The sequence below is a fragment of the Syngnathus typhle genome, linkage group LG11 (assembly GCF_033458585.1).
Source record: "Syngnathus typhle isolate RoL2023-S1 ecotype Sweden linkage group LG11, RoL_Styp_1.0, whole genome shotgun sequence".
Lineage (NCBI taxonomy): Eukaryota > Metazoa > Chordata > Actinopteri > Syngnathiformes > Syngnathidae > Syngnathus > Syngnathus typhle.
In genome coordinates this window covers 2,835,692-2,857,775 of record NC_083748.1, presented here as the reverse complement: position 1 = coordinate 2,857,775, position 22,084 = coordinate 2,835,692, and the positions used below count along the sequence as shown (strand labels likewise).

The following is a 22,084-nucleotide window of genomic DNA, read 5'->3' as shown; positions in this document are numbered from 1 at the left end:
GGAATAACGTTTTTTTCAATCAATTTCTTTCCCATTTTAATGTTTGACTTATTCTGTTATTTATATAGGGGCCAGCGCAATTCATACTACAAGGGTGGCATGGACTGGCCAGCTGACAATCACAGGACACACAGTCCATTCAAAATGCGAACTTGAATTTTCGGGGAATGTGCAAGGAAGCCAAAGTTGACTCAAATCAAACAACCCCGCTCCTAACATCCAATATCAGGCCCAACTATGAAATTGTTCCGATCCCTCGTAAATACTTCCTGTCTTCCTCTCGAGCTATTCGCGCGCAACGTCTGTTTCCTGTGCTCAGAGTCTGTCAGCGGTCGGGGCGAGAAACATTCCTCTGCCTTGGACTTCCTCCACTCTCATCCTGCCCTGGGAGTGGAAGCGTCCGTTTTTCTTTGAAGCGCCTAGCCGCCCGCCCGTCACCGCTGTGAAATATCTGTTTGCATGGAAGGAATGGAGACGGTGCCAGTCAAGGTGACTGGAAAACAGCAGGAGTCATAAACCGCAGGCCTGACTAAGAGAGGCGTGCCGTGGCCTCATCCCTGTAATCGGCGGTTACGGTTGCCTGGGCAACGGACGCAAACAAAATACTGGCGAGGGCGAGAGCGAGAGAGAAGACACTCAGGTAGGCGCCCAAGACAAATTCACACGGCCCTTCCTTTAGTCAATCAGTGCGGCAGGTGACGCCAGGGTGAAAGAATTCCTTTCAGAAATCCCCGTGCCCTTCCTCCCTCCTTCCTGTGCTCGCCACTGTCCTCCCACACTTCCTCCACACACACACACACCCCAGCATTCCAAAAAAAAGAGCATTTTCCGCAGCACATACAGTAGGCACACCGCAACTATTTCTTTTATACTCTCACACCTCTGTTTGGGTTTTTTCATTGAATGGCTGCTCTTCCCTCAGGGGATGACATTGCCCAACGTTTCTGCATACTTATTACATCTGGTTCACGTAAACTTCCAACCCCCTCAAGTTTAAAAATAAAAGCTCAACATTCCATTGAATATTTCCAAAAAGTAAAAGGTGTTACGCTTTTAATATAAGGGTCACATTACGGAACTTGTATTTTTAAAATGCTTGAATACAAATGTTTGGGCCTGTTGAGGCTTGCTCCGTTTAGCTAATTTCAGCGAGACAAGTAATCCTTGAGGTATTTTGAGGAAATGAAACCAAAAGGTATTGGGACGCATGATCGTGACACATAACAGCTTACAGTTTTTTAGGACGGGAAAAAAACTGCCACAAAATTGGAAGAATATCTTAAGATGACCGTCAAGGGAAAATGTTAGAACGAATGAAGGTTAGAATGAACATCTAATACATTTTATAATTGCAAACTAAAGGCATAATAATTACCAAAGGGTTAATAAGACGTGACTCACTACTTTTACTCACATATGGCAGGTGCCAAACAAAACTACTTTTTGAGAAATTCTAGTTCTTTTCCCAGCTTCAAGCAGCTCTTTCATCACTGCAGAGAACTTGGAGCATTGTTGTTCTTTTCCCGTCTAAGTACAACGTGCTAAAAGTGGACCTCTTTTGTGGCGTGACGCAGCATACGTCTCTCTCGACCACATCAAGCCATTGCCTAGGCTTAACTTTTTTTTTACGAGATCTGACGGTAAGATGGCCGAAGGAATGTGACAATCCGGATATGAGAAAATATATCATAATCCATAACTGCCTCTAATCTAAATTAAGAACAAATGGCTTTAAGGCATCCTCCCTCTTCCAAGCCTAATCTGTCTGAGCATGATTTCCTTACAGGCATTCGTCGGCTTTGAGGTTGAGACTTCTCAAAACAAACTGAACGATTAATGAGCATTCCTTTACACCTTGCCAACTACATGGCTTTACGTGGCCAACATGTGACACGCTTTCGGGTTCCTTACCTTGGCACGAGTCCCCGGTGGTTTCGTAGCCGGCGAGACACTGGCACTGGCCCACGGGAACCACCCACTCGCCCTCCACGCTGCAGTAGATGCGTGGGGTAGACTGACTCACGGCGTTCTCCACGCAGGCGCCCTCCACCTCCCGCAGAGCGTCAGCCACCGTCTCCGGGAAGGCCGCCAGGCTCTGCACGGTGGACGGGCACGTCTTGTAGAAGACGCGCACCGAGAGGATCCCCACGCAGGCGCCCATGTCCTGGAAGGCCAGGTAGAAGCCCTTCCGGGACAGCGGGCCCACCGTCCTGGTTTCGGTGTTGACGAGGAGCACGTGGTCTCGCGTCACCTCGTCCGGGGCGATGGTGGCCACTTTGCGGAACTGGCCCTTGCGAAAGTTGGTGCCCACGTCGGCGTCCGTCTCGTAGATGAAGAAGTTGAAGGTCTCCTTGCAGGACACGGACGCGCCGTGGAAGCTGTTGCAGTCGCGCACAGTGAAGCGGAGCTCCACGGAAACGCGCGTGGCGCCCGGCCGTCGCTGGATGAAGGTGGTGCGCAACCAGTTGTCCTGGTCCGCCGAGTCTATATTGCACACGCTGTAAGTGTAGAAGAGCGAGCCGTTCACCACCGTCTGGACTATCTCCCACTGGAAAAAAAACCAAAAAAACAACAGCTTCCTGATTCCGTGATTTCAGTTTCAAAAACACAATTCCAATCTCCCAAAAAGCATGTAAAAAAATGTGCTAAATGAAACCAAGTTTGAACTTTTTGCAAGTTTGAACTTTTAGACCATTATTTCAAAAGGTCACTGGTTATTTTAATGGTGTACCTGTTTAATTTTATTATTTTTTAGGCCACAAAAACCTGGCATTTGAACAAAGATGAGTAGATTTTTTTTTTTTTATATCCACTAAGTGCTGTAGCGGAACAAATTATGTGTACTTTGTTACTTGCCACCCCCTTAGACGACAGGATCCTTTTCCTTTGGTGTAGTAAGAAGCAAAGAAAGCATTCAGTTGTGTGCTCGAGCTTCTTTTCCACACGTTAGCATTATTGGCCCGAATATGTGTCGACGTGTGTGGTTTTCCAGTAACACACAAGGGGCCTCGTGTGTGCGAGTGTGACTGTGACGCACACACAAATCCAACAAATACCACTGTAGAATACCAAGTAACATTTGTGGCAGTTAATTGCGCTTTATAGTCACTACCACATAGCAATTAAAGAGATTTAAGGGACGAGAAAGCAATGAGGAATCGTGAGATTCAAAGTTTTTTTTTTTTTCTTCCCAAAACTCGCATCCTGGTAGTACGAACGTGCTTCATGGGGTGTCACTTTATCTTTTATGGGGAGTTAAACAGGGGGAAATTAAAGATTGGACCAAACGGGGCTGTTATGGTTCCTGACACAGAACATTTGTTTTAGGAGACCAAACATGTTTTGAAGAGACCAAATCTAAGATCGAAAATCACATCTAATACCCAAAAGGACATTTGAACGAGGGGGGTGTAGAATTTTCACATCCACTGTACAACACACTGACATGAAACCACTGCTGCTGAAGTCTAAAAACCTCCCAACATAATGACTGTATATGATATGTACAAAGTACACTGTCATAAAAGCAACCTTCTGACAAGCAAGGGAATACCGGGACTATAAAGCACACGTCGGGCGGGATCTTTTCAGACTTACACTATATCCCCAGCCATGTCCCGGGGCTTTTAATAGACTGAAAACCACTCGACTATAGATAGAGGGATGTTTCCGGACCTGGTATACCTACAATGACGCAAGACTGCTGTTATCCGTCAGGTCTCGGCCGGATTTATGGATTCATGGTTCGAGTGACACAATTCCGGTGTTTTGCTCTCAGGTGACACAGTTGGAATGTGAGTCATGGCTTAGAAAGAAAAAACGATGGAATTTGATCTCTTCGGACCGGAATCTGGCCTCTTCCAAATGTGAATCCAAATATATGAATCCGAGAGGGATCGGATAGCTGCCAAAGCACAGATTGGATATAGCGTGCAATGCCAAACAACGCAAATGTAAAGATGAACTACAGATGAATGTGGTCGAAATGTGCTGCATTAGATGTTTCCATGTTTAAGTAAGCCATTTGAACAAATTGAGTTCAATAGACTCAGAGTTACTCAATGTGCGTGTCGGGGGGGCAATAGAGGAAGAATCAGCCAATTTAACGTTAAGATTTAATATTTGTACTATCCAGGTACTATCGTTAACTTCCCTGTTGTCACTGTTCAATGTTTGACTCCTGGGGGATTATTTACTTGCAGTTTGGATGATGGGTTGTTTTACATCTTCTGTCACTGTTAACAATACTAGATATGCAATGTACATGTAAATGAAAAAAATAATTAAAATAATCTGGATGACAAAAATGATTAATTCTGTATATAGAACGTCTAAGAGGCCTTTTCAAACATTATTAAACTCTAAAGACATCATAGAAGAGAAAGTCTTTGACCCCCGAGGTCTTAAAAATGCTACTCGAGGTATAAATACTCACCCCGTTCTCATATGGCAGAGTGAGCCAGCCTAGCTCCCCTCCTGTAGACCTCATGTCCAGCAATACTTCTGTAGACACACGCAGAAATGAGTTAGAAACAGCTATTAATCCATTTGGGACACACAGTTCGTCTCCAAAAGCGGCAGGAAAAATACTACTGTGGAGTACCAACTAACATTTGTGGCATGGAAATTAAAGAGTTTTAAGAAGCGCTGACGAGTCATGGCATATAAGAGGTTCTTTTCCAGCACTGGTAGTGTCTTTCATCACTTTACGAAAAATTTGATCAAAAAGAGAAAATCTGATTATTACTGTGGGTCCTTTGTTTACCAAGGTCCCGACATTTTGAGGTTGCGAATGGAGTGTCGCATAATATGCAGATCACGCAGGCTCGCTCAGTAACCGCCGTACTTACTGTACTTCATTAGATTGTTTTAGTCGAGTGCCAGCAAAGACTAGTTATCCCTTATTAACCTCGGTACTGGCCAAGGCCATTTGTTTGTCAGATAGCTCTGATTGATTTTTCCATCTTCATAATTGCTTGGTTTTCACAGCTCTCTGGTTGTCATGTTAGTTACACAGTAAATACATATGTTAGAGGTGCACTATGTGATTATTAAATAAAAATTTTTTTACTATAGATTTAACATTTTGATATCTTTTTTAACGTCAAATTGGGCAAAAGGTCGGAATTTCACTTAGACACCAGTTGCTTGTTTTTAACCCAATAAAGTGCTTTCACATCGGTTACACACTTAACAAAGATAAATGTAGTCTTGTACGGATCTCTTGTTTATGACAATCCCACTATATGACTTCTCGAGATTAAGAAAGCAACTAACTAGTTTGAAGAAAAAAGGTATAACAATAATAATATAAATTAAACAGTTGGCATACACCGTTTGTCTCCAAAAGCAATATAAAACGATGCAGTTACAAAGAAAAACATACAAGGCTATGTGTGCTTACAAGATATGAATGCAATAAATATAATTTATTTCAAGACGTGTTTTTTTGACGTGTAAATGTAAAACAAAGAAAGTCTAAAGTGCATGCGTTCAGGGAGCCATCAGCTTTTATGGGGCCACACGCCAGCTCCATTGACAGTCTAATCAAGCATGTCGGTGTGATTCAACACATCATTAAGCGTGAAGAAACATTTCTAATCGTGTCTGAGAAAGGCGTGGGCACGCTAACCAGCGTGCAGTTTAAAATGAAACTACAGGAGCGAGTGAGTCAAACATGTCGGGGCATCATACAGGTGCTCCCACGCCCGGTGGCTCCATGACACCATTAACTGTTTTTGCAATTGTCTCAATTTTCCTTTTCCTTTCTTGTTTTGCTCTACACAGTATTTAAAAGTAGGACAGAGTCAAAATTTTTATTACGAATAATGACAATTTGATTTAAACGAGAAAAACGTCACACCGGACGCTGAAATTCCGAACTTCTGACTCACGAGTTAGGCTAAAAACCAAACTTTACTTTTTATTCGGAAAACAAAAGTTACTCACGTTCTTGCGACTGGAGGCTGACAATCATGGCGTTGACGAATAAAAAGACAAATAAATGAAGACGCCGGTGCTCCATGCTTTCGTGTGGAAATAAAGTGTATGGCGCGACTCGCTCCCTCTTCTCCGACGAGTCTCCGGCCGACTGACTGACTGGAGCACAAGCCACCCCAGCCCAGACAGCCCATTGAGAAACAGGTGGCGTCACGTGACGTCATTTTCGCTGCCAATTTGCGTGCTATGGAATACGGAAATATTCCCAATATGGGCATTGAGGGCGGAGCTTCACCTGGCTCCGAGGAATTCACAAAACATCTGGAAAGCAAACATGAATATTAAGGCCATACAAACATATATATATAGTATATATATATATATATATTTCCATACAACATACTTTCCAGATGTTTTGTATATATATATATATATATATATAATCAGTATAGGTTTATACAGAACATTTTCGCAATTAAAATCATAATATTACAAGAATAAAGACATTTTTCAAGAAAAGTTGCATATTACAAGATCCATTATCGGACAGGTTTTATATTAAAGTTTTATACAGTATTGTACATTTTATACACAAGGGAACTCAATGTGCTTCATAGAATTAAAAGTACATTTAAATAGTTCATTTTACTAATGCAGCTTATTAAAGTTGTAAGATTGTGAGAATAAAGTTGCACATGAATAAAACATTCAAAGAACTTTAAAACATGCCATTACCAAATATTCATGCTAAATAATAACAAACATCAGTGCATCTAAATATTGAGGCTGAACTGGCCTCATGAAAGGAAAATAGTGCCCTGTGCTAAATAATGATGGCTAAAATCAATACATTACAGTGGGGATTGTGTCACCACTATGTCCATCAATATTACCACTGCTCCCACACACACGTTTCACAATACACAGGATACACTGCCTTGGCCCACTTTTAATTCCCCCCCTCCAAAAAAATCTTATTTTGCCAAGAATAAGCACATATCTAATGGTGAGCATTACACTTAAGTGTGCAGAGCTTGAAAGAAATCTTACATCATGATTGACTGCAAATGGATGCAATTAAAGTGTTGATAAATGACTACAGATGACACAGCGCTCCAAGCTCTGTCACATTACGGGTGGGCTGACTTTGATTTTGAATGAAATCCTGATGTTCTCTGCTTAGATGAACAAACCTTTCCATCAGTGGACCGATGAAATGTTTTTTTCGCCAGTGTTAAAATCGGACAATCGTTTTGAGCAAGTAATTGCCCAAAGTCCCCCCCTTCCTCGTCTCACATTGGACTTATCTTTCCCACGACTGGCAAAGGAGGGGTCAAGTGGGGGGAGGTGGCCCCGCTATGAATATATGACTACTAATGAGCCGCTCTTCATAAAAGAGTCTTCGGGTATGAATATGTGTCCGCAAAGACGCCGTCGCCTAGCAACTTTGATGGGAGGAATTTGAGGAGTCAAGTCCCCCTCTGCGGAGCGGGGCGCACTTGGGAACAACAGCACCTCTGCACAGACGGCCAGCCCGAACAAAGGCCCACTCTGGGCTCCACTCCCATAAATTTTTTTTTTTTTTTAAAAACAACAGATGAGGTGGATATTTGCATGCACATTAATCAAACAGCAAGAGTGAAACATGTTGTTGGAGAAAAATACATGAACAAGTTAAGTGATGAATTGCATCTTCTTGACCTTTTCAATGGCGTACAAGTGTAAATTGTAGTTCAACACAATGACTGTCTGACTGTCTGTCCGATGGGAGGGGGGGGCTCCAAGTGCGTTATGCTATTCAGGGCATTTGGTTTGCACTTTTGTGGTTTGGATAAGGCCGACTGGCTAGTGACCAATTTCAGGGTGTGTCTCGTTTCTCTAACCATCACTTGCCCATTTTCAGCTGGGACAAGAAGAAAAAGTTGCAGTAAAATAGTTTTTTCCCCCAAATAAAATCAAACTGAGAGAAGGTGTGTATGTATTTACGAGAAAAAGACATCAAGATTTTAAAAATATTTTTTTCAGGAAAAAAAGTTGTATATTTTAGAGATAAAAAATCATTGTTTCAATATTATCACAGCACTACAAGAATGACTTTTTTGAGCTAAAAGGTTAGATAATTTCAAAATCGGAAGGGCTCTCAAATGAAGACCATTACATTATTTCGACCTTTGGAGTTCTCTTTTTATTGATTCAAAAACACAAGGCCATGTTTCAAGGCCACCTTGCCCTACTCCCACATACGACGTAGATGCCCATGGACGGCGTGACAAGCTCAGCACATCCTGAGCAACTCTTCACTTTCAAATCAGCCGGCGCAATTTGTATTCTGGCGTGAAGGGCCACTGCATTTCAAGCACCCCAACTATAACACCTTCTCTCGTCGCTGTAGTGCTTTTCGATACGTGAGGCGTTACCTCCGAGCGTGTTAACGTACATCCCCCTCTCGATAAGGTCCATTCTGTTGTCCCCATCGAGTCGGAGGGTGTCAAAGGTTAACACCCCCTCTAACGCACAAGTATGCAAACGCTCCAAACACAATGCGAGCTTCTTTTGATTGAGCTGACAGAGCATGAGGCCTCGGAGCACTCCAAACACCCCTCCCTCCCCCTATTTCCCACCCTAACCGCCCCCCATCACTACCTTCTGAGGGGCGATGACAGGCACAAAAAAAAGCTTCTCAGCGGGGGCAAGGGGGCACTAGATCTGCGTTTTGTGGGTCAGCGAGCAGCGGCTCAAGCGGCAACGTCACGTCATTCAGCACCCCTCACCCTGCTGCCCCTCACGCCTTCTCGTAATATCGACAAACACGGAGGAGCGCCTCTATTCAAAGCGACGGGGGAGTTTCTGTGGACCGCTAACACAAAATCTATTCTCACACTTAGCCACCCCACCCGCAGCCGCCCAAACTCTTGTTAAGACTGATGGATTCACGCCTTTGTTCATGCATTTTAAGTTTTTTGTCTCATCCTTTCTCTTGCTTTTCACTCACAAACACTCATTAGCCTCCAAATACACATTAGCTACACACGCGCAATCATTTTCTATAGCGCTTGTGCTCGTTAAGTTCTCGGATGAAATTTGGTCAGTGAAATGGGGAGCACCCTTGACGAGTTGCCAGCCAATCACAGGACATAGCTATCATCTTTTCATTTTCGACGATGCTTGTAATTTTTTTTATGTTAAAAAGCAGTGGTCCACCATAGGGAAATATTTTTGCCACTGGTGGCCATCTTAGAACAGAGGGCTGCTCTGTTGCGTTGTGCTGTAATCAATTAATGATTTACTCAATTCAATATTATTAAATATTTACAAAGGGACTGTTTTTTATTCATTTTTTTTATTTTTAATGATTTTGTAAAATTAGGCTAGTTTATTTAATTTTAGAATCTGTTTTTCTGCTTGGATAATTTTTTCAGGTGTGGAATAATGTGTGATAAAATCTCAACAAAAAAAATAAACTTTTAAAATTGTATTAACTAGTTGAACAACTACCCACACAGTGTCGTGCAAAGGGTGGGGGGGCCAATGGGGCAGGGGCTCTTGGCATCGACTGGCATTGCAGTGTAACACTTACCAAAAAGTCAGCTACCCACAACACTACTAAGATCAAGCGCTATATAAAACAGATGAATACCCAAGCTTGGTGAAACTGCGAGCCATTATCAAAACAATGACATCATCATCTGAGGGTTCAGCACATGCATGCACATGTGAAGCAATGCTTTCTTCAATACACAAACACTGTCCATCCTCAAACGAGTCACAGGCACTCATTGTGGATGAAGAATTCCATCTTTTCCCTCTCATTCTGTGTGGTCTTCTGTAAAAAAACAAAAAAAACTTTACAGACCCCACATGGAATTCAGGGTGCGAGTTGCCCGTATCAGGCCCATTCCGTGTGCGTTGTAGCGGTGCGAGACAAAAGCACGAGCGTGCTCCGACAAGTGTCTCTCTTGTGAGGAGGGGAAATGTGAGAATGCAGTTTGAGAACACAAGCATTACTCATACATAGTTCGCTTAAGTCTATTCGTGGCTTCTGGCCTCGTCGCTCATCACGCCGTGCATGACGCTGACCTGGCTGATCCGAGAGCAGCTGCGCGGTCATGAATGCTTCAGGTAGACGAGAAGTTCTTTTATGAGCTACAAAAAAGACTGAGCCATCTATTCTTTGTAAGGTAAAACAACCACAAAGTGGAACGGCAGTCGGCGCAGGTCGCCTCTGATTTGGACTGAATAAAAATACAAACTTGTCTTTGCTCACATTTTTAATTAGGTCATTTTGAAGATTTAAGGATGAACTGTTTTTAGTGAGCACTTCTCCTTTGCCCCGATAATCAATCTACCATCACGATTCTGATGAGATAGCATGATTACGACTCATTACGCTTTGGCTGTCGAAAATAAAAGGCCAGTTCAACGAGAGGTTTAACTTCTATTTTGTTTTTTTCTTTGGCATCCTCAGTAGCGTCACAAAAGCTGCAATGATTTGAGTTGTAATCTCCGTTAATTGTGCTGCTTTACAGTCTGTATTGGAATAAATAACAGGTTGTGTATTCAAATTGCTTCCATGCTGGGTTTCCTATAATCCCTTTCGTCTGGCAAGTCAAAAATGGGGAGTGGGGAAGAGGGGCCCAGCTAACTAAAAGTGAAATCTCCTCTTGTGTTAAAGGATGTTGGCTGGGGGGCCTAATAAAGATGACAGCACACATTCATATGCGTTGGCTTGTGTGCTCAGCTTGACCAAGTCTGCCTCACAAGCCTTAACAAAAGGGAGGAAGGAAGCTAGGGGGCTGAGTAAAATGCCTTGGGGGTGTGGGGCAACAACACACGCGCACACACATACGCACACGCACACCGCCGCCACTCCCACACATACCAACCAAACAGTAGTCCTTCAGCTCGCGCCTTGCGGGTCTCTTAAGCCTGAAGTTAGAGAGGGACAGCTGGGCTAGCACGGTCGGCATGGTCTTAATGCTCGCTTTAGAGGCAAACTCTATAGCGCACACACACATGCACGCCCACAAGTATACGCTTTATTTGCACATGCACACATTTTATTTTATTTATAATTTTACAGATTTCTTGAGCTCGTTGAGATATTTTGGGGGATTTGTTTTCTTTTGTATTCTGGAGAGGAAGATTATTTGTTTGTAAATCTTTGGGTCCCTTAAGTCTCAATTTATAGACGTGACAGCTGGGCTAGCACACACACACACACAAAAACACACACATATGGACGCACGCACAGGATGCACCATCCTGTCTATTGTTTACTTTTCACAGTGGCCGGCCAACTTGGGAGGCCACTACAGTGGCATTACAGCTGTTCGCCAGCTCGTGTGCAGACGCTTTGTTGTGAAATTTGGGGGTTGAACTACAACAAACAATCCTAATTGATTTTTTAATTTTGTCAACAGTATCTGGGAAACAAAGTTGCTGCTCTTTTTCTTTTTTGTAGGCTTTGATCACAATTTATCATCGCCCTAAGTCAGTGCGGAATTGACAAATTGTAAGTAACTTGGGCTCATATGAGGGTGACATAGCTGGTGGTGGGACCAATTGGAAGTAAATAAACATAATTTAATAATGATTGCATAATGTAAAACACGATGGTTTGTTTTCTAATTTACAAAAAGGATGTAGAAAACTGAATTTCTACTTTTGTAGATTTCTGTCAATTTTTTATATAGTATTTTTAAATATTTTTTAAAGCTTTCGTTTAATGTATTTGTTTATATTTTTTATTAGAAAGCATAACTCTGTTTTTTAGTAATTCAATGAATAAAAAGTCAAAATGGTAATGCATATAATGAGATGCAAAGCATTAAACTGCTTGACAGACAGGAATGAGGGCTGCTCGTTAAAGGGACGGTGCTCTGTTGACAACTGGTCAGCAAAGTCAAAGGGAGGACCTGAGTTGGCTGAGTGTGGTCCACAACAATTGGATCATTATTTGGTCTAAAGGGACACCTGTTCTGTTTGCGGTGGGGTGTCATTTGGCAAGCTGATGACACTACACAGCTGAACAATGTGTGGAGCCACTTTCTTAGGCCAAGGCAAAATTAATCAGTCGCATTTTTCAGATTCCAGATTCAGTGCTGGCATTTCGTTTATAGTTATCCACCCTTTTTTTTTTTTTTAGGGCCTTTGGGTGTTCCAGATAACAACAAAACAATGATGTTATGGTAATTCTAAACCTTTCATATTTGATCACAAGCACCAGCAACAGCATATATTGTATATACAGTATGTGCAGCATGTATGTATGGGGTGGATGAGTGGTTGGCGCATCTGCCAAACTGGTCTGAGGTTGTGGGTTCAACAACCCGTCTCTTGCCATCCTGTTTGGAGTCTGTATGTATTTTTTCCATGCACTCTTATTTACTCCCAAATTTCCACAAACACATTTGTTGTTTGTCTGTAATGTTCCCTGAGACTGAGTTGGATAGGCTTCAGCATGCCCACAACCTTCGACTAGATGTGTCTTTATGCATTTTATTGCCCCCTTGTGGCTTTAGTGAGCAAAACAGATGCAAAATGTTTGGAATCACCTTTTACATTTAATGTGATATTTTACTTACTACATTTTTGCTGGTGTTTTTTTTTTTTTGTACGGTCGGATAGATTAATGGCTCTGATTCATTTCAATGGAGGAGATTTGAGATACAATTGTCAGGGACAAATTAAACTTGTAAGTCAAGACCCGTGTGACACACCAGGGTCATTTGTGGCAACATATGATACAATGTGCTAATTTGTGGCCGCAAAAATGTATAGCGTTTGCACAAAATATCAGTTTGTGTCCCAAAATAGACGTCCTAGGAATCAAATGGAACGCGTCTTTGCCGGAAACTGCAATGGCGTTGCTTAGCCAACTGTCCAGCTATCCAGTAGTGATAAAAATATTATCGATTGGTATTTTGTGTGCATTTTGTATCCACGTAATGACTACAATTTAGCATTTCGTAGCTGACAACGTCAGAGCGACGGCCACGTGACGAAAACAGGAAGTGTAGGACTGGTTTCACAAACGATGACACAAAATGGCACTCTGGTACGTTAAAGTGTCTTTTAAATATTTTATTACTTAACCATATGTATTTTATATGCGCCGTTAAGCCATTTGTTCTGGTATTCCCCGCGTACATAATTACGTCACGCCGTTGCGAACACTATTACGTCAATGCGGAAGTGGAATTTGACAGCAATCATGTGGAATAAACAATGTGGTATCAACAATGTCCAATTTTTTTCACTTTTTTCCTAATGTTCATGCGCTATTTTGTACGAATACTGTGTATATGCTACGCACGGTGTAAAGCTACACAATACGCTAGAGCAAACTCTTTATAGATTATAAATCTAAATAAAAGGCTGAATTACTATTATTTATTATCATACTGTATGCGGTAGATCTTATGCAGCATTCAAAATGTCATTTTTGGTCGTAGTTAGTTAAGCCTCAGAATCGAAAATTGTTCTTTTTGAAATTGAGCATTTCTTTCTCTATATATTCTTCGGTAGGATTAAAAAGTTGCTTAGTCATCTCCTATTTAAGTGTGAGGGCTACACGAGCCTAAATAATGCAGTGTGGCGGACTGTTTGATATGCAAGATTGGTTGGCCTTCTCAATAAAATGGTGTCACATGCCTCTGTAGAAGAGACAAATCTAGTGAGGTCCTAAATGAGCGCGGTGTCTTTTGATTAAAGTATGTCAATTTACTGAGTTATGTCTGAAAGAAAATTCCTTTGGAAAATTGAGCGTAATCCATTAGTACAAGCAACACAGGCACTGTGAGTTCTGTCCCTACAGCGGCGACCAAACTCATGTGTGTGTGCAAGTTATGCACGAGAACAGTTTGTTTGTATGTCATTATCGTCAAATATTGGGGAAGCACTATTTTCAACATCACTGGTGAATCAGAGCTTCAAATAAATAGCTGGCTTTTTGCTTTGTTTGTATCACGGTAAAAACTGCTGTTAATACACAGAGTCACACAATGACATTTTACCCCATATTTAACAAGGTTTTATGGCAATGTTGTCTTTCCCCATTTTGCCCAATAGTTGACTTGATCTTCTCGGAAATCAGCAGGGTTGTTGAACTTTTCCAGCCTTCTATGGACAGCGATACTATTGTAGCAAGAGAAGCTCTGTGCCCCTGAGCAAAGTACAAAGTTCCCACCAGTACAAATCTCACTGGCTGGTGCCCTTGGATCATTACATTTGCTACACTTAAGCAACACAATAATTAGTAGCTCTCGATTTCAGTTTTCCATATCGCAGTGGAGCATTTCAGACTTCTTCTTACCGCAGCTTTGGAATTTTGGGTAGGTTATATTTCCTTTTATAATACCCAGTTTAATTTAGCTTTACATCAATGTAATGTTTGAGTAAAGATATAGTTTGCTATCGAGTAAGTCTTAATTATATAGCACCAAATCACATCAGTTGTTATCTCAAGGGACTTTACATAATATAGCTAAGCCAGCACCCTGTCAATTTCCTCTAAGGATGAAACCTCACAAAAATCCAAGTTTTTAAAATATGCATATTTTGGACATGTGGGAGGAAGACGTATACTTATGGAAAAAAGGAAGAACATACAAACTCCACATAGGAAAGCCTAGAACCCCAAATCTCTCAACTGTGACGCATGCATAATAAAGCCACCACGTTGCCTCTATCAACATCATCAAAGTAAGAAAGAAAACCCTGCTTCTTCGTCTATCAATGGATCCCTATTCATTGGGCCACTGCAGCACATCGTGAAAACATATTGGCAACATATGGACCATACATAAGTTCACAGTCACGACTTGTGACTGTGTCTTCTAAACGCGGATCTAAAATACGTGTATATTTTCACAGCATGTACGCGACTACGCTCCTGTTTCTGCTCGCACTGTGCGCCATTGGAGGACATGGCGAAGACAAGCAAAGCCGCGGCCACGTTTCCGTGGTGGTCGTTGGTGGCACGGGGGACCTGGCAAAGAAGTACCTCTGGCAGGGCTTCTTCCAGCTGTACTTAAAGCAAGTCAGCAGCGGAAACACATTCTCCTTTTACGCCAGTGGACAGTCACCCAAGGACAAGGCCGCGCCAATATTCTTCGGTATCCTGAAGGCGGTGTCTTGCCCAAAAGACGTCTCCGATGAACGCTGCGCCGTGCTCAAGGAGCAGTTCTTACGGCTAGCTCAGTATTGGCAACTCAAGACCCTTGACGATTACCAGAATTTGGCCAAGCAAATTAAGAATCAGGTTCAGGAGGAAGGACTAACCGAGGCTGGACGACTATTCTACCTCTCCGTGCCAGCATTTGCATACGCAGATATCGCAGATAAAATCGATACCGGCTGCAGGCCTGTCGGCGGGACGGCATGGCTCCGAGTGGTTCTGGAGAAACCATTTGGACACGACCTGAGGAGCGCGCAAACGCTTGCTTCTCAACTCGGGAAGGCCTTGCGCAATGAAGAAATGTACAGAATTGACCACTACTTGGGAAAGCAGGTCAGGACGAGCGTGTAAATGTCACTCACAAGTCTTCTGAGTTTGATTGGCTGCTTTTTCTGCTTTTGTCGTATATCAGGTGGTCTCAAAGATCCTTCCCTTCAGAGTAGAGAACAAGAAATTCCTCGATCCAATCTGGAACAAACACCACATGGAGAGAATAGAGATCGTCGTGAAGGAGACACTAGATGTACAAGGTAATTCAACTTTGCACCATTTTCAGGGCTGCAGTAGTGGTAAGAACGTCTGTAAGTACCAGGAGATCATGCAAATCCGCCGCTGTATTGTACGCATGTTTTTGTCATGGTCTCTTCATAGGTCGTATTCCCTTCTACGACAAGTACGGCGTGATCCGAGATGTAATCCAGAACCACCTAACCGAGGTCATGGCTCTCCTGACCATGCGACTTCCTGCCAATCTCAGTGACAGCGAGGAGGTTCTCCAAAACAAGCTGTGGCTCTTAAGTTCTTTGTTGCCCTTGGGCAAGAATCAGGCGGTGGTCGGCCAGTACCAAGCGTACCAAGCCGAGGTTCGACGGGAGCTCAACAAGACCAAAGACCACATGAGCATCACACCAACATTTGCAGGTTAGTATTGCAGACGGTTTGATTACAAATACCGAATCAACTTTTTGGGGTTGACTTTCAAAGTTGACTTTCTGCGTTCCAGCTGTACTGGTGCACATGGGCACGGCCCAATATGACGGGGTGCCCATCCTTCTGATCTCGGGGAAGATGTTGGACGAACGAGTAGGATACGCACGGGTCGTCTTCAAGAACGACATGTTCTGTCTTCAGAACAGCTATCGTTGCAAGCCCAAAGAGATTATCTTCTACTTTGGCCACGGTAGCCTTCGATACCCAGCCATTCTCGTTTCCAAGAATCTCTTTAAGCCTTCTGTTCCAGAGGGTGATTGGAAGGAAGTGACGGATCACACAAATGTTGACGTCCTGGGCTCGCCTCTGTCAGACTACTATGTCCAAACTCCAAAAGTGCAACAAGAAGCTTATGCAGAATTAATTTCTCGTATTTTCGCTGGAGACAACGATTGTTTTATCAGTACTGATAATCTCCTTGCATCTTGGGACTTTTGGACTCCACTGCTTGAGAGCTTAACCGGCACTTTTCCCCGCGTCTACCCGGGAGGAGCTGACAACGGTGGCCTGCTGGATGTCCGTCTAAAAGGGAAAGAGATCACCTACAAAAGTGATGTGGTGTTTCTGGGACCGGAGCAGGTCAAAGGTGAATCTGCAAGGAGTTTCCTAGTTATGCAAGGCACGTATCGGTCCAACGACATGGTGTCTGCCTGGGCTGAGGAGCTGATAGAGCGTCTGGCCTTCGACATCCAGGAAGCGGCGGAGGCGGCCGTGCTCCGGGGCGACGTTTTCCACATGGCCCTCTCCGGTGGGTCGACGCCCATTGCGCTCTTCCACAGGCTGGCCCTGCACCATTTCTCCTTCCCTTGGCATGAAACCCACATCTGGATGGTGGACGAGCGTTGCGTACCACCGACCGACCTGGAGTCAAACTTTCACAACATCTACCAGCACCTTCTGCAGCATGTGCGTATCCCCTATTACAACATCCATCCAATGCCGGTGCAGTTTAAGCAGCGGCTGTGCGTCGAGGAGGACATGACAGCGCTGCTGTATCAGGAAGATATTAGTAGGTTCGTCAATGGCTCCAGGTTCCACTTTGTCCTCCTGGGAGTCGGCCATGATGGACATACGGCTTCCCTCTTTCCTGGCGCTAAGGCAGCCAACAGTGAAAATGACCTGGTGGTCCTCACAGAGAGCCCCGTCAAGCCGCACCAGCGCATGAGCCTCACACTTGACGCTATCAACCGAGCCCACAAGGTGGCGCTGCTGGTGATGGGCAAAGGTAAACACGAGCTTGTCACCCAGCTGAGTCGTGTCAAGGATGAGCCAAACAAATGGCCTATAACTGGGGTGAAACCCAAAAATGGCACGCTTGTCTGGTACATAGACTACGACGCACTTTTGGGTTAGGGATAAAAAAAAAGTCTTTAAACAGAACTTTAATTCAGGTACAGTGAAGCCATGACTATTTACAAAGGTTAGGGAACGAGACCAGTGAATAGCAAAAAAATATCTTATAGTTGGCACTCTTCCTTGAAACTTTTACATTTGCCCTTATGAGTAGTTTACAGTAAACCATCAAGCATTCACAAATTCACGATTTTTTTGTGGAACCTACCCTCTGCTGTTTGTATGTTTTGTTCTCTTTCCGTAACGCCTTACGATGATGTAAAAGCTCCGGCAGGGAAGTATTGTCAAAATGTTACACAATCTCCAGAATCAACCAAACAATACATAGTTTTTAAACATTCAGTGCTTTTACTTCATTGTTTGTCTTCGATTGTGGTAGCATCAGATCTCAGGTACAGAAAAAAAACTAAGGCAATAATAAATTTTATCATATGGTTTAAAAATTATGTTAAACATTTTGGTATATCTATTTTAATGTTGACTTGAATCTGTATTTGCAGTTCCTCTGTGTAGTAAGTCAAAAGAATGTTACCGAGCCTTGATGTGATCCATTTGCTGGAACATTGTAAAGTTGTTTACTCATATGTGCATTCATAGTATGCCTTCCTCTACCTGGTTTTCACAATGAAATTTTAAGAGGTACGAGTTTGCTTCCATTGAAATGTTTTTTTTCTAAACAGCCGCTGGCCTACATCACTTGTAATTATATTTGGCTCAAATGCGTTACATTGTCAACAACTTCCTCTGAGCGGTTACAATGAGAAACAAACGTCAAGGATCCGCAAAAGGAAGCACCTGCTTTGGATGAAGTAAAGCATGAAAACATGAGCCGCATTAACTTACTTTCTCTTCTTTCATTCCCATGGTTTTGAGTTACCGTCTCGCCGGCGGCACGGAAACCGCATGAAATGCGAGTACTATCCGATGTCCATGTGAGACAGCTGGACTGCTTTTATAGCTCATTGTCGCTGCCTTTTTGTCAGCCACAATCGGCCTTTGACTGCCAGCGCACCTAAAAAATAACACGTGGGTGCTCTAAAAGAATGCAAAACCTTAACTGCATGCATATTTTTAACATTTTGCCCAAATTTTTAAAAATGCGAGTTACCTCACACATATCTGTGGAAAAACATTGTGTGGGGTGTACGCAAAATGACCGCCACGGCACAACACGTACCAAAGACAAAATAAAAACTCTTAACACAAAAGGAGAATCACGCAGGTTAATTTTTCAAAAATCAGAAGAGAGTAACATTTATCAATTCAAACCCAATTATGTGTGTGTAAATAGTATCTTGCGCTTTCTACCTGTGCTCAAAATGGATGCCACTGTGATGAAAAGAGACATATGGTACAGTTCAGGTGTGGTTTTGGCCTGCGGAAATACAAAGAGAAATGTCAGGATCGCCCTTGGATTGTCTTGCCACCAGTCCACGGTATACCGCCACGACTCTAATGACATCAAGCGGTATTAAATATGGATTAAGTTTGAGTTAAGTATCTTACGCATTCAGCCGCAGTGAATGTCAGGATGACACAGCACACCCCGTGCCCAAACGATAGCAGTCCAAATGCGTGACAGGACGCCCACAAACCCTGAGGGACTACTTCTATAAGTGTCAAGACCACCGAAAAGCCTGTGGAAAGAGTTGGGAGTGCTTTCAAGTATGCCGCTTTTCTCACAAATGAGGAAAAGTGTTTTAGAAAATGAATGAATAGAGGAACTTTAACAGCAGATCTATTGTACCTGATATAGCATAATGGCTAATGATAGGAATGAACGTATTCAAAGAAGTTGATGCTGAAGTTGATGTTTATTTGTTGAACTTAAGAGGTTCTACTATAATTGGGGTTTACCTGAGGCGATGAGGGACAGGCTGATAGAAGCGGTCAAGCTGTTCAGTAAGGGCTGCCTGCAATATCTTGCCGACGTGGGCCTTTTAAAATCAAACAGACACCATTTAAATATCAAATCTTTGGCAAAAGGCTTTCAATTGTTGAGCTACCTTGCTATGACATACAGCTGAGGGACCAGCACGAGAGCCATGAACACCACGTTGACAATTTGGCTGCCGAAAAGAAACACAGTGAAGAACAGACAAAAATGGGGGCGGACAAACATGCACGTACAACTTGAGCCTCTGATTCCTGGGTATCCATCTGCTACTGCGGTACGCAACCAGGATCAGCAAGTAGAGAAACATTGCAGCAGTTGCCCATAATGTGAAAGCCGGGAGGATTGTGTTGCACTCAGCAATACGATCCTTCCGTCGGCGCAGACGCTACTGTCACTTAGCAACATGGAATTTAGAACGTTTGCCTATCACAAAAGTCTTAAGAAGCCATATCTGAAAAGGCACAAGAAGTCTAGTTTGGTTTCAAGCAAGCCATTTTGGTCTAATTTGGACACTTTCCAGACGTCCTCCAAAAAACAAACTTGTCCTTGAGATGGTGTCCAACTGATACTACATTTGGACCACACATAGAACACAGGTGTCTGATGCTAAATTACAAATCATTTTTTATGGCGCGTACATAGGTGGAGCACGGAAGCAAAGGTTCATGACTGACCATAAAACACTAATAACTTTACTCCAAATTTCAGCCCCTGAAGTCAGTTTTTCCAAATGTGAACAGAGGAATGGATTGTGTTGCACACAACCTCCCAGCAGCTCATGTTCTGCACGGCGGATTTGATTTTAAAGATAGGGCCTTAGGTTTTGGTCTCTTAGCCAGCCATGGCGTCGCACTGTAAGGACCACTTCTTCCGCAAGGACAATCCCAACAACAGGAAGCGCTGTGTTGGCTAATATGTGTAAAAGGTCCCGTACGTACCACCCCTCCGGTGCTATCACCTCTGGCCTATATTGACACACAATGAAACATACAGTAGCAACGCAGAGCTGTTAAAAACCCACTGGCTTCTGATTGTGGAGCCACAAGAATGTCCGAGATGGCGGTCAACTACACGGGGACTTGGGACATGGTCAGCAATGTCAACTTTGAGGGATACATGATTGCTCTTGGTAAGTGTTTGGAACTGCTGCTTATCTTGCTCTTCCTCTTGATGTTACTTATCCAATATTCTCCCATTAAATTAATCTGAGCGGGGAATTGTACTAAACATTGACTATAAACTTGTAAAATTCCCATGTTCCGTTTTAATTTATAATTGATTTGATAATTAAGCATCACCCATCAGCATTTTTGGTGTGAAATAGTTTTCTATCTCCAGTGATATGTAATCATCTGGTTTCCCACAGGCATAGATTTTGCAACTCGCAAAGTGGCGGCCTTGCTGAAGCCTCAGAAAGTGATCAAGCAAGAGGGCAATCACTTCAACATTCGAACCCTCACCAACTTCAGGAACTATGAAATTGCATTTAAGGTCGGGGTGGAGTACAAAGATGAGACTAAGGGAATGGATAACCGCATATGCCAGGTAGAATATATCCTACAGTGTCAACCTTTTAAGTCAGTCCCTGCAGCTACTTTTACTTATTTGGTAATACCTCTCACAGGTAGATACACACACGCACGAAATCTCAAGCAATTTCCTGAAAGAAACAAAGTTATCCCAAGTCACATTTTGGATACAAGCTGCCACTTTGGGCCACATCTGGGTCATTCAAAGATAAACTTGTCCTCAAAATTTTTAGTCTAGTTAATTAAAATTCTGTCTTTTATGTGTGTGCACTGATTTCACGCCATCCCAATTTGTTCCTGCTTTTTAGAGTGTGGTCAACTGGGAAAATGACAAGCTGGTGTGTGTTCAGCGTGGAGAAAAAAGGAACAGAGGCTGGACTCATTGGATTCAGGAAAATGAACTTCATTTGGTATGATTTCAAGAGAATAAAAATCACATTTACCGTGCAGCACAGCCTGGAAAGGTCTTGTGTCAGGCAGAATACAAAGGAGTGGGGCCACCCTTTTTCTCCTGGATATAAATATATTAGATATACGTATATTAAGATCAAATGTACATAATTTGATATGGATTTAATCGTTTTCTTTTTCAGGAACTTACCTGTGAAGATCAAGTCTGCAAGCAAGTTTACAAAAGGGCACTCTGAGTTTGACATCTGAAACGTATTGCATCCAATTAAAATTGCCATCAGTTAGTTTTCTAAAGCTTTTTTTTTTTTTTTTTTTTTTACTTAAGTTAAAGTTAAAGTCCCAATGATCTTCACACACACATCTGGGTGTGGTGAAATTTGTCCTCTGCATTTAACCCATCCCCGTGTGATTCTAATCCATCCCCTGGGAGAGAGGGGAGCAGTGAGCAGCAGCAGTGCCGTGTTCGGGAATCATTTGGTGATCTAACCCCCCAATTCCAACCCTTAATGCTGAGTGCCAAGCAGGGAGGTAATGGGTCCCATTTGTATAGTCTTTGGTATGACCCGGGTTTGAATCCACAACCTTCCAGTCTCAGGGCAGACACTCTACCACTAGGCCACTGAGCTAGTACACAAGTAGTCTGGAAATAGAATATAGGAAGAACTTTCCCGAGAACAATTCTTCCTGTAACCCTAATAAATGTCGATTTGTTTCTTGGGATTGTAGTACAAACTCCCAACACATGGTGGTACCGTTGCAAATATTAAAAGAAAGGTCATGTCATGA

At 42.9% G+C, this 22,084-nt stretch overlaps 3 protein-coding genes across 8 annotated transcripts in view; 2 read left to right on the top strand and 1 right to left on the bottom strand.

The window, feature by feature from the left end:
- epha2a (eph receptor A2 a) overlaps positions 1–18,833 on the bottom strand; it is a 26,067-nt gene extending 7,234 nt beyond the window's left edge. Inside the window, exons 1-5 of one of the 3 annotated variants that reach the window (XM_061290245.1) lie at positions 18,770–18,829; positions 15,481–15,586; positions 5,950–6,261; positions 4,436–4,503; positions 1,912–2,548 (exon numbers count right to left, since the gene is read on the bottom strand). In XM_061290245.1, coding sequence (XP_061146229.1) covers positions 1,912–2,548; positions 4,436–4,503; positions 5,950–6,025 — 781 coding nt within the window. In that variant the 5' untranslated portion in view covers positions 6,026–6,261; positions 15,481–15,586; positions 18,770–18,829. Of the gene's footprint in view, positions 1–1,911; positions 2,549–4,435; positions 4,504–5,949; positions 6,262–15,480; positions 15,658–18,769 lie in introns of those variants that run through there. The other 2 variants (XM_061290247.1, XM_061290246.1) reach the window with 2 other exon arrangements.
- h6pd (hexose-6-phosphate dehydrogenase (glucose 1-dehydrogenase)) lies at positions 11,262–18,103 on the top strand. Of its 4 annotated transcripts, XM_061290249.1 has the most exons (6): positions 11,262–11,452; positions 12,086–12,128; positions 14,815–15,451; positions 15,531–15,648; positions 15,770–16,039; positions 16,122–18,103. In XM_061290249.1, exons 2-6 carry the CDS (start codon positions 12,118–12,120, stop codon positions 17,459–17,461), a joined length of 2,376 nt encoding a protein of 791 aa, XP_061146233.1. In that variant the 5' UTR covers positions 11,262–11,452; positions 12,086–12,117; the 3' UTR covers positions 17,462–18,103. The 4 variants fall into 4 exon arrangements, with proteins under 4 accessions (XP_061146233.1, XP_061146235.1, XP_061146232.1 ...); XM_061290251.1 differs by lacking the exon at positions 12,086–12,128; XM_061290248.1 differs by lacking the exons at positions 11,262–11,452; positions 12,086–12,128 and adding an exon at positions 12,867–12,997.
- rbp7b (retinol binding protein 7b, cellular) lies at positions 18,433–22,084 on the top strand. Its single transcript, XM_061290284.1, has 4 exons — positions 18,433–20,487; positions 20,725–20,903; positions 21,196–21,297; positions 21,481–22,084. The coding sequence occupies exons 1-4, from the start codon at positions 20,406–20,408 to the stop codon at positions 21,532–21,534; spliced, it is 417 nt and encodes a 138-aa protein (XP_061146268.1). The 5' UTR covers positions 18,433–20,405; the 3' UTR covers positions 21,535–22,084.